The 12,042-nt window shown below is 36.2% G+C and overlaps 1 protein-coding gene across 1 annotated transcript; it reads left to right on the forward strand.

Annotated features, from left to right (window-relative positions):
• Positions 1–1,570: 1,570 nt before the first annotated feature.
• On the forward strand, positions 1,571–12,013 carry Orc1 (origin recognition complex subunit 1). The gene is made up of 10 exons (XM_089638965.1): positions 1,571–1,780; positions 2,776–3,019; positions 4,304–5,273; positions 5,776–5,905; positions 7,395–7,576; positions 8,815–8,912; positions 9,791–9,951; positions 10,603–10,707; positions 10,938–11,145; positions 11,769–12,013. Exons 1-10 carry the CDS (start codon positions 1,674–1,676, stop codon positions 12,006–12,008), a joined length of 2,445 nt encoding a protein of 814 aa, XP_089495091.1. The 5' UTR covers positions 1,571–1,673; the 3' UTR covers positions 12,009–12,013.
• The last annotated feature ends 29 nt before the right edge of the window (positions 12,014–12,042 follow it).

Raw genomic sequence — 12,042 nt, forward strand, 5'->3', positions numbered from 1 at the left:
TACCTTTCGACTCATATAATATAATTTGTCGAAGAAAGAATTTTGATGGTAGGTAGTTGAAAAAGTTGTATCGATTTTAACCCATGTAAGGTAAAAATTGAAGTAGGCCCGCAATATATTTATGTCGGCTTATTTCTTCAGTGGGACAGACAAATATTTTAATCAACTATTAATTTTTAATATAATCGATGATATAAAAATGATATTTCGATCATGATCATTAGATGAAACATTGTCAACTTTTTTATCTGGTCTAATATTTTAAACTTTTTTTTGTCATTGTGAAGACATAGTTCTGTGGCTGTCCATCTCTTTCCCTATTCTTGCGGAGAAACGGCGTGATGGTACATATTATAATATTATAATACTGTTGTAACCATTGTCCGTTACTTTATACAGGGTGTATCCGCACGTACCCGACAAACTTTAACCAGCTATTCCTTAGTATATTTGGAGTAAAAATCTTATGTGCACTTTGCTGTCCGGTAACGTTTTTTTTTAATAAAAAATTTATTATTCATATTTTCACCACATGTCACCACTGTTTTATCCTTTGTCAAAGTTTGAAAACCCATCTGGCAAATATTTTATTCGAATTCCGTTGAATAATGCACGTGTGTACCTATATTGGCGCACACTTACAATCACAACGAAATGGCACGGCACCATTCGTCTCATTTTCAACTATTATTATTTAGTGTGTGCGAAAGAGCGAAGACGCTTTTTGACATACTTGCTTATAACAGCTGTTGAACACGAAACGCAATGCCAATGACAGTGATGTAGTGTGGAATTTTTTTTTTTTTTTTTTTTTAATTGAAAAAAATGCTACCGGACAGCAAAGTGCCAATAACATTTTTTACTCCAAATGTGCTAAGGAATAGCTGGTTAAAGTTTGTCGGGTTAGTGCCGATACACCCTGTATATTATTACAAATTCTTTGTTCACCAAAATAAGTTTTGATTCTCTAAACACCCAAAATGACAAAGAACACCAAAAAAGAAACGTGTACCAAAAAGCTAATTATAAAATATTAAATCCGCATCGCAAAGAAAGAATTATTTACAACAGATGAAGTGATGCTTGAACATTAAAATGTAAACAGAAGCCAAATTACTACTTGTGAGAAAACGATAATATTTTTGGTATCAGGTACTTTATTTGACTAACACAAACTTAAATTTTGGTAAACATTTACCTATCTTGGGTTGAAAATGTATATTTTTTTAATGAAACTTTTTACTCCATTTGGTAAGCGGTAAGCATAAATCATGCATAAATATACCACTCTGCGGTAAGCAGTAAATGAATGCGAATGAATGTCTTTTATAACTATAACAACAATATCTACAATAAATTATTTTAAGTGGCTCATTAGTAGTATATCTCTGAAAATAACAAATATTATTTGAGTAAAGTACAACAAAACACCTTATGGCAAATGCTATTAAATATCAAATTGGCATATACAACGTTAAATTCCAGGGTGTCCATATAACGCCAAGTAACAGATGTGTCAAAATTTCGCGCGTAAATATTTTTATCAGAGTTTTGACTTGTGACATGTGAATTTACTTCGTGAAATCCGTTGTTATTTTATACTTTATTAGTTTTGTTTGTTTGTTTTAAAGATTTGTTTAGTCAAAGTTTTAGTATTGATTTGTTCATTCAACATGTCTAAGAAATCGGCACCAAAACCAGTGGAGTGGTTAAGTGAGAAAGCCGAATGGCAGCAATCAAATGATCCTGATTTTAGATACAAAATTGCAGACTTTTATACGTGAGTTTTATTTGCTTGACCCTAATAGATCAAATCTTCCGTCGCCCATGTAACCAAATTTTTACTTACACTTTCAAAATCAATCTTTCATTCATTGGTTGTGTTTTTGGGAGGTTTTCAGGATATTATCCCGATGATGTGTAGTTGAATGTTTTCCGAAACACTGGCAAGGAGGACAAAGTGGAATCTGGTTCAGTACTTCCAAAATTGATAAAATTTAACATAGTGCCTACTAACTTATGCAACTATGTTCCCAATCACATATCTCACCAGGACATTACCTATTCACAAAGGCAACTATGTTCCCAATCACATATCTCATCAGTTAATGACATTATCTATTTACAAAGGCAACTATGTTCCCAATCACATATCTCATCAGATGAATTATCTTTTTTTTTAAATATTTTTTTTTTATGGTGAATACCTCACAAGAGTCCCAACTGCTCCCGTCTGGAGCCAGTGAGACTATGGCATCCCCAATTGGGGGATGTTGTGAGGCTGAAGGTAAGTGGGGAAGGGAAAGAGGAAGGTGGGGAAGTACCTGACTATTCAGATCTTGTCACTAAACACGGCTAACGCCATTTGGAGCAACGTTTCAATTCTGAATCTTGGTCTTACACCAGGGCGATACTGGTAGTATCTTCCACTCTGGAACGTGCCGCAAATATACTAGATATTATTTTAAATGAGTATTTTGTTAAATAACACAAACTAATCAAATAAAATTTACTTGCGCACGCCGGGATTTGAACCCGCGTCCTCCAGCTTACTAGTCGAGAGCCTTACTCCTCGACCATGGGGGCCGTCATTGGTGAGTTAGTCCTTGGGAAATAAAACAGACTATGCTGTCTGTGACGGTGATAACCACCGATGATCAGACCAGTTAATGTTGCCTTTTCTATTATAGTCTTTTGGGTTTTTAACAATGTCATCCTTGGACTCTTAGTTGTAAGTTGATTATCGGATTATGAAAAATTATCATTTAATTTCAGCAAGTTCAAATTTAAGAACATAATCGCTTCGGTGGGCGACTACGTGTTGATCTCCAATGCCGACGCGGCAGAGCCCGACACGTTGGAGGGATGCGACGTGGGGCGGCTGGTCAAGCTGTACGAGAGTCACGACAAGGACCTGCAGGATAGGTTCAGGGCGCACGTGCAGTGGTTTTGCAGGGCCTCTGACGTGCCCGCCATCTGCCTCAAGGACTCCGACATTGTGCTGAATGAAGATTTAGAGGTAATTTTTATTTATTTTATGTGTTTCTCGTTCATACTGAAAAACTTTGGGGGGAGATTATTCAAGGTAATCTAAGAAATATTATAATAAAGTTTTTCACATGTAGCAGTTATGATTACAAAAAAAAATTGTCTAGTGCAGTGGTTCCCAATAGTTGGCTACTAACCCAGTGGTTGGCTGTACGTGAGTTTGGGCTCTTTCTTGAAGAGGTACTCAGGAAGAACTAATTTTATTTTTATTTTATTTTATTTATTAGCGTTATAAACAGTCTTTATACATGCATATATAACAGTGATCAGAGTAGTTATGTCATTGACCAATAAAATAACGACAAAACAAACCATAACAGAAAAATACATAACAACATACCTAATACAAACAATTCTGATAAAGTACATCAATTATCAAAAATTATTGGGAACCACTGGTCTGTAATCTTAGCTTTACTTTTGCTAGTTGTAATGCACACGTTAGGATAACATTTCCAATTATTGTTTAAAAGATAAACAAATCAAAGATTGTAAAATTCAAAATCAATATAATTTATAGAACAGCTGACCGAGCAGGTAGTCATAATAATTATTAAAAGGTGTGTTTATTATTGCACAAAATTATGTTGTAATTGTTTTGTAAATTGCACAAAAATAAGAAATTCATCTTAAACTAGGTAACTCTAAAATCATAAAATAGTGGGGTAATTACTACCACTAGGTAACTCTGAAATCATAAAATAGTAGTTTAATTACTACCACTAGGTAACAATAAAATCATAAAATAGTGGGGTAATTACTACCACTTAATTTGATTTCTTAAGTCACAGTTGATTGTTGATAAATAAAACATGGTTTCTATGTATCGCGTACGAAATTTCAAAACCCTATAACTCAGTTAATAGTGCCGACCCCCACCTAATTCTTTCGGACTCGGATTCCCCGGCCCAAAGTTAGTATAAAGATGTATAAAGATAACTAGTTTTATTGTCAGAAAGCGTTCAAAATGGCCAGTTAAATTGTTTGTGCGTCGAAATTTTTAAGTCGTGTGATTCAGTTAATATTGCTTGCCGCAACCTAATTCTTCCAGATTCGGATTCCCCGGCCCAAAGTTAGTATAAAAATAACTAGTTTTATTTTTTAGGAATTTCGCCCATAAACCGAATTTTTTCCCATCAAACTAATAAAATCTACACATCGTTTGTGTTTTGTACACCAGGCAGATACAAAAATAACTTTATACAAGTTTATAAACCCTTCATAATATTTATTTGAAATTTCATGTATCTTTCAGGTAATTGAAGATCATCGACCTTTTGACAAAGATGTATCCATTGAAACCTTCTTCAAGCGTTGCGAAATCCTCAAATTACCCACAACAGCCGCTATTTCAGAAATTGTCAAAAACCAAACATCTAAAAGCACATTTGTATGTCGATTTCAATTGGTCACAGTTTCCAGGAGGAAGTACACATTGCTACCAATATTAGAAGAAGAAAGAAAAGAGTTTTCTGCTATTAATTTGCTACTCAAAACACCGAAATCTAAGGGGAGAGAGAATATTGCTTTGAATAAGACTCCTAATAGCCTCATTAAAAAGTTTGCTGCTTCGAGTTTGGTCGATCCGAGACCTTGGATGGTGAAAAACGCAGACGACTCCAAACTTGTCCTTATGAGAGACATAACCAATAACCAAGAAGAACCTGAAAAGGGCAGTAAACGTAAATCATCAGCTATTGCTCACGATGCCACTCCAACGAAGGTTCTACATGGTAAAATGAATGGAAAGAAAATAACAGATGCCGATATCTCATTTATTCTCGAGAGCGGGGACGAATCTAGCTCTTCCGATAATGCTCCAGCAAGCGCTAAGAGAGTTCTTAATTTTGAAGGCAAAAAATCTATCCGTCTATCAAAAGCACCCGTCAACCTTGAGGATACCCCTTCGAAGCGCCGCACTTCCCGAGTAGCCACGAAAAATGTCAAATATATCGACTACTTAGACGATTCTCCCAAGAAACAACTTCCTCAAACTCCCAGTAGAAAAACAACTAGGAACTTACTGAGCACCCCGAAAAGAAGCAAATCTAGAATAAGTGAATCTGATAGTGGGGAGGATTTTGTAGTTAAAACTCCTAAACGGATTAAAGGAACGCCTAAGGTCAAAACTCCAGCTGCAGCCAAAACTCCAATTAGTAAAAAAATTAAGTCTAGTGATATGACACCTTCTATTCATGCCAGACACAATCCTGTGATTTTAAAAGGTAAGCTAATTAAATTGTAATCTATTAAGAGCGATCAGGACTCTGTGGCAAACTTGTGAACCAGCCCACAATCTCTCCTTCCTTTCACTACTTGTAATCTATTAAGAGCGATCTGGACTCTGTGGTAAACTTGTAAACCAGCCCACAACCTCTCCTTCCTCTCACTACTCCCAGCAGCCTCACAACATATTCCAATTAGGGATGTCATAGTCCCGCTGGCTATGGAATGATAACTATAGTTAAACTATTAAAAAAATGCAGAATTCTGTTAAAAAATATGTAGCTTTTCTTCTCAGAGTTCAAGAGTAGAGTTTATTTTTTTAATACATTGTAACGTTGCTGAATTGCCCCGTGTTGTAACTAACCATCAGGTGTTTTTTCTGCAGGGATAAGCAGAGAGGATAGGCGGCCATACAACTCTGTCTTGGCATGGCCTCAATATTATTAGAAGTATTTAATTATTCCACATTATTAAATTATTTAAATGATTGATTGATTGCAGATGGTGGTCTGCAACTAGCCAGAGAGAGTCTCCATGTGTCTGCCGTTCCACTGAGTTTGCCTTGCAGGGAGGAAGAATTCAACAACATATTCACTTTTATAGAAGGCAAAATAAGTGACAATAGTGGGGGGTTAGTTTGCACAGTTTTTTTTGCAAATCTTTTCACCACACTTGTTTCAAGACATTTTGTGTGTCGGTTCAAACATTTTTTTTGTGCTACTCTCCTTTTTCTTCATTTAAAAATACTGTGTTTTGGATAATCATATTTTAAAAACCTCATAGGGTGAAACCACAATAACGGCTCTCAATTATCAAATGTCAACATGATTTAAATTTTTATTTTTTTTATGAAAGCTAAACATTCCAAGGTTACAAATAACCTGACAATATTTGAACAGCCCAAAAGATCGTCAAATAATCCAAAAAACAAGCAGATATGTTTGTACTGATTTTTTGAGAGCTTGAATATTTGTGTTATTCATATTACAAATAATATGATATTATGAGCAAGAATTACATACATTATTTTATAATTTGTGATTATTTCAATCAATGTGTACAAAATTAAAATCAAAATTACGTGCCACTTAACAGTCCAAACATCCGTTGATTGCCCAAGCTTAATCCTGGCAACTGGATTCCCTGTGTTTTGCTGGCGTAAGCTAAACTACTTTTCGTTGGAAACAGCCATGCTGATCCATCTGAGCATGCTTTAGTCAAGATTAGAGCTAAACAGTCACTAAGTAAATCAATTTAAATATAGATATGATTTTCTCTAAAAGGATCTCAGAACACTTAAGAGCGTGTAAACTCGGCTATCCGGACAAATCGGCAATTTCACTTAATTTAGTCATTACTTCAGATTTGTTCCTGAAATTCTGTGAAGACACAAAAAGCATTAAGCACGCCTAATTACGGAGACAGTATAAATCCACAAAAACCTCATTAACTTCTTGATCGCCCATGAAAATTTTCGCCGTGTTCCAGCTGATTCTATTTTCGTAATAACTTAATTGTTTTTTTGCAGTGGCTGAATTGGCATTGCGTTTGGGTCCAACTCAGGCGTAGTGTGTTCAATTCCTCGGCTGGCTAAGTCCTCCATCACAACACAAGCAACATTTTTCGCTTACTGTGGTGGTAGTAGGAGTTTTTCATATATTGTCGGGTTATTCGTAACCCGGGACTGTTTGTCTTTCTTGTTTAAAAAAAAAAGTATATTATCCAACACAAGTAGTTTGCCCAGAAAAGCTAGTTATATTCAGCGAAATGATTTTTTAATAGAAAATCCCTAAGGAAACGCTGTCAAACAAGAGGTTCATATATTAATAAAGATGACGGGATTAAGCTCAATAGTTCTTGGTATCCGATACTTGACAGCTACATCAAAACTAATCTCCGAAAACCACATCAATTTTTATCTAATTATACCTAAGAGGATTAACGTGCGCAACATGGTATCACTTCTACATATATAAATATACACTTCATCACAATCTAGACATCTGCCCTGATGATGGTCACTGTAACGCTATCCTAAACGTTGGCTAAAGAAGGATGAAGCGCAACACTGCACAAGAAAATTAATCCCATTTGAAATATAATTCAATGTTTATTTTCAGTTGTATGTACATTTCTGGAGTCCCAGGAACGGGAAAGACGGCCACGGTAACGGAAGTAGTGAGGTGTTTGAACAAGCAAGTGAAGCACAATGAGCTGCCCAAGTTTGAGTTTATTGAGATCAATGGAATGCGGCTTACCGAGCCAAGGCAGGCTTATGTTCATATATACAGACAGCTCACAGGTAAATACATAAATCCTTATTATATCCTACACATTAATCCTTAACAGTCAAGGTTTTAAAATATTTTTACAAACAAGTCCCAAGGACACGGTCGAATTTCATGGAATTTCGGAATGTTCCCGAGGTATCTAAAATGAGCTACATATGGAGTAGTAGAATAATTACGAAAAAATATATATAAGTCTGCATATTGTTATCATTTGTAATGTTAAATAATTTACTTGTAATAAAAAATAAATAAAATATATCTTATTTTTGAAGATGCCGTAAAAAGAAATAACATTTTTAAATTAGATAAAATTATCTTTCTAAAAAATTTAATTTTGATATCAAACATGAAAATGTTAACAAGAAAACATTTTGACACAAAACGTCTATAATTTTGAAAGAATATTTAGAATTATAATTAGTCTATTGCGTGTTGGGTGTGACTTCATGGTGAATGAATTTCTTCATTTGATATATACTCGGTACTGTATTATGTAGGCCAGACGTTTTTTATTCTTCCATTTAACAGGTTTTGAATTATTTAATTAAATTTTTATTTATGTGACAGCTCACAAGAGCCCCCTTGTCTATATTGTAAAGACAGGGTACCTATGTTACCTCCCTGTTGGGCAGTGGTGTCAGGCAGATTGAGATAGGGGCTCGGATTATATGAAGGATGAAAACAGATGCTAGTGCTTGTTATACTAATGAGCCGACTTACACAAAAACGAGTCTGACTAATCTATCTGAAACTTGCCTGTCAAAAAGCTTGGTGTCGACTTTTTACTGCCATTCTTTTTTTTTATTTTTTTTTTTTTTATTGTGAATACCTCACAAGAGTCCCAACTGCTCCCGTCTGGAGCCAGTGAGACTATGGCATCCCCAATTGGGGGATGTTGTGAGGCTGAAGGTAAGTGGGGAAGGGAAAGAGGAAGGTGGGGAAGTACCTGGCTATTCAGATCTAGTCACTAAACACGGCTAAAGCCATTTGGAGCAACGTTTCAATTCTGAATGGTGGTCTTACACCAGGGCGATACTGGTAGTATCTTCCACTCTGGAACGTGCCGCAAATATACTATATATTATTTTAATTAATTAATTGTGAAATAACACAAATTAATCAAATAAAATTTATTTGCGCACGCCGGGTTCAAACCCGCGACCTTCGGAATGGCAGTCCAATGCGTTACCACTGGACTATGCCGGCCGTCATAGTCTTTGAGACATAACAGAATGCTTTTTTTTTTCAGGTAAAACCGTGGCTTGGGAACAAGCGTGTAACTTACTTGAAGCCAGGTTTACCAAGCCAGCGCCGAGGAGATTAACAACCGTATTGCTTATTGACGAGGTAATAACTTGATTTTTCATTATTGTTACCTGGACAGTGGTGACCTTATACCCAAAATTTTTTTCAACGAATGCTTCACTATAATAAGCTGTAGAACCATTTTTGTAAGGTCCCAGATTGACAGCACTTATATCAAAAATTATTTGAAAATTGTAAGATTTGTAACGTCTCATTTTTTCCTATAAATGTCACAAGTAACAGAAAGAGAGGTTCAAATGGAGCTCTCCTTCTGTATGACTCTATTGTGCCTATATGATATGAAAAAAATCTTAACTAAGAGTTAGAAAATTAGTTGGTTCATTTTGCCACTCTATAGCATGTAAACTATTGTTGCCCCAAGTAATCTGAACTTAACCCATGTAGGTGTTCTTAACCTTGCTGTGCGTATGGACTCTATGAACGGTTCGTCCAAATGAAAAAAGTCCCAAAGGATTGTGGACGTACCGGGGCGTCCGCAACTAAAATTCATATGAAATATTTTTTTAGAAAATATATTGATTTGCTTTGCAAAACTGATCGTTGACGGTTATTAAAACCTGCTATCATTTTTATTAATGTGGATTGATGTCAATCACATCTTTATTCACAATACAAGATTATTATTACACATTTAATCTATAAAAAAAATTATTTACATAAACAGTTACAGTTCGCAAAAAACTCACTTGCTAAGAGGTGGCATATGTCAATCTTACTTAGTATAAAGCCAGCAGCAAACTTGTTTGTTGTATGTTATCCACTTACTAGCTATATGAGCTATCTATATGGTTCAAGCTTATTATAATAAGTGGATAAAAAAAAGCCGGCAGTGAAAGAGTTAATCATTGCGAGAGAATTGGAAATGATATTGAAATGTATTTTATATCTGCTTCTTTCAGTTGGACGTGCTTTGTAACCGCCGCCAAGATGTCCTGTACAACCTGCTAGAGTGGCCAGCGCACTCTGCCGCGCACCTCGTGGTAGTGGCTATCGCCAACACCATGGACCTGCCCGAGAGACTGCTGATGGGGCGTGTTGCCAGTCGGCTGGGGCTCACCAGGTTAACAGCTGTTTCTTCTCTAGTACCCTCTTTTATTGGAGGTTGACTTTCATCAGCTTTCAGCAGGCTTAACCTCCAATAGAGGAGGTCGCCAGAAGAAGCATGGAATTATAGTGTCATAATTCACTATCATTAACCCTTTAGGTCTCTGGCATATTGACCATATTGGTTACCTTCTAGATTTGAATATAAAGCATGGTGTTTTCGCTTTCTAACTCTATTTAGATCATATTTAGTCTCGACATAGGTATATCCTTGTGAGACAGGCATTGAAAAAACTATTATAATAAAACTTTATATATATAAATAAATAAACAAATTCTCAACAGGACAAGTAAGAAAGACAACGATTTCTATGAGATCAAATGAGCTGTTCCCAAAAGTGAACAAATTGACTTTACGGGTAATAACTGTTTGTTCACAAAACTGACCAAATTAGCTCGAGAGGTTTATTTATATATTTATTTATATATATTTATTTTTTTACATTCTATTTTTGATATACCTGTGTCATAATATTAACCTCTCTTATTGTAAAGCAATTGTGCTAAACTGAACTCAAATTCACTTGTGGGGAGAGTGACCTGCTATCTGAATATAGTAGATTGAATATTTTATTGTTTTTATCAAATTAATGTTTATTATTTTTAGATTGACGTTTCAACCTTACACCTACACCCAGCTACAGAGCATTGTGTCGGCCCGGCTTGCTGATACAGGAGCCTTCAAGTCTGACGCTGTGCAGTTGGTATCAAGGTAATTCACTTGTACATATTGAGGGCTTAATGTCAAACAACGTTACATATCTACAAAAACATACAAATAATTCTAGGTCTTAAAGTCAAATGATGTTATCTACAAAAAAACATACAATAGACGTTATATTTTATTTGAAATCTTAAGATTTGAATGAAGAATGCATCTGCGATGTCATCAATCAATATAATAAGCGAAATATATATCTAAAAACCCTTTTCGTATTGTAGGAAAGTGGCGGCCGTGTCAGGTGATGCCCGGCGAGCGCTGGACATCTGTCGCCGTGCCGTGGAGCTGGCGGAGCAGGGCCGGGGGGAGCAGGTGGGGCTTCCGCACGTCAACACGGCTCTGGCTGAGATGATCGCCAGCCCCAAGGTGCAGGCCATCAGGGCCTCATCCAAGATGGAGCAGTTTTTCCTGCAGGCCATCGCCGCCGAGGTTAGTAATCAGTATGTGTCACCGTGCCGGGTGATGCCCGGCAAGCGCTGGACATCTGTCACTGCACCGTAAAGCTGGTGGTATGGATAATTGACCGTAGCGAAGTCCTGTTTTAACCCAACCATTTGGTATTCATCTGTATGCAAATTTGTTTGAGTTTCCGTTCAAGGTGGTGGCCTTGTTGGATAGTACCTTTTTACCCCACCAGAGTTCGCATGAGCGCGGATCTACAATCGGAATAATTAATATTATGGTACCTATCTGCCTGAAGAAAGTTTGAAAAAAGAATTATGTATTGTCATTGAGATAGTTTGAACGTTTCTTTGAACAAATTCTATAATTCTTTATTGGAAATAAAAAAAAATGTTAATCAAAATAGTTATGGGTTATAACTAAGCAGGTAGGTACTTGAATACCTACTTACAAATCTTATGATTTCAGAGGATATTTTGGTTTCGATTTGTTAAATTAGAGAATATTAGAGACATACTTTTTGGAAGCGCGGTCTACTGTTCACAGAACTACTAGTAAATCTATGCCTTAGGTTAGGAATGCACAAACTGCTACAAGAAATATCGACAATTTCAAGCAGTAACAAAGTAAATTTTTTGTTTGTTTTTCAGGTTCAGCGCACAGGAATCGAAGAAACCACCTTTCAGATGGTTCACAAGCAGTTGGAGACCATCTGCGCTTTCGGTGGCCTCAAAACTCCCTCCGTGACCAATACCTTCGGAATATGCTGTCGGCTAGGCTCTAGTCGCCTCATCATCACAGAACACTCTCGCAACGATATCTATCAGAAGGTCCTTCTCAATGTTAGCTCAGATGATGTTCATTACGCCACACAAAGTTTGGTCTTTTAAAAGATGTCGAAAATAATGTACAGAGCATTGTAAA

Source organism: Hesperophylax consimilis, chromosome 13 (genome assembly GCF_061612785.1).
Source record: "Hesperophylax consimilis isolate HC1 chromosome 13, BYU_Hcon_1.0, whole genome shotgun sequence".
NCBI lineage: Eukaryota > Metazoa > Arthropoda > Insecta > Trichoptera > Limnephilidae > Hesperophylax > Hesperophylax consimilis.

Bases quoted from the DNA above. Each gene is read 5' to 3' on its own strand.
- Orc1 (XM_089638965.1), top strand. From the start codon at position 1,674: ATGTCTAAGAAATCGGCACCAAAACCAGTGGAGTGGTTAAGTGAGAAA. The intron at 8,913-9,790 runs GTAATAACTTGA...TGCTTCTTTCAG, and splicing joins CCGTATTGCTTATTGACGAG to TTGGACGTGCTTTGTAACCG. The intron at 9,952-10,602 runs GTTAACAGCTGT...TATTATTTTTAG, and splicing joins AGTCGGCTGGGGCTCACCAG to ATTGACGTTTCAACCTTACA.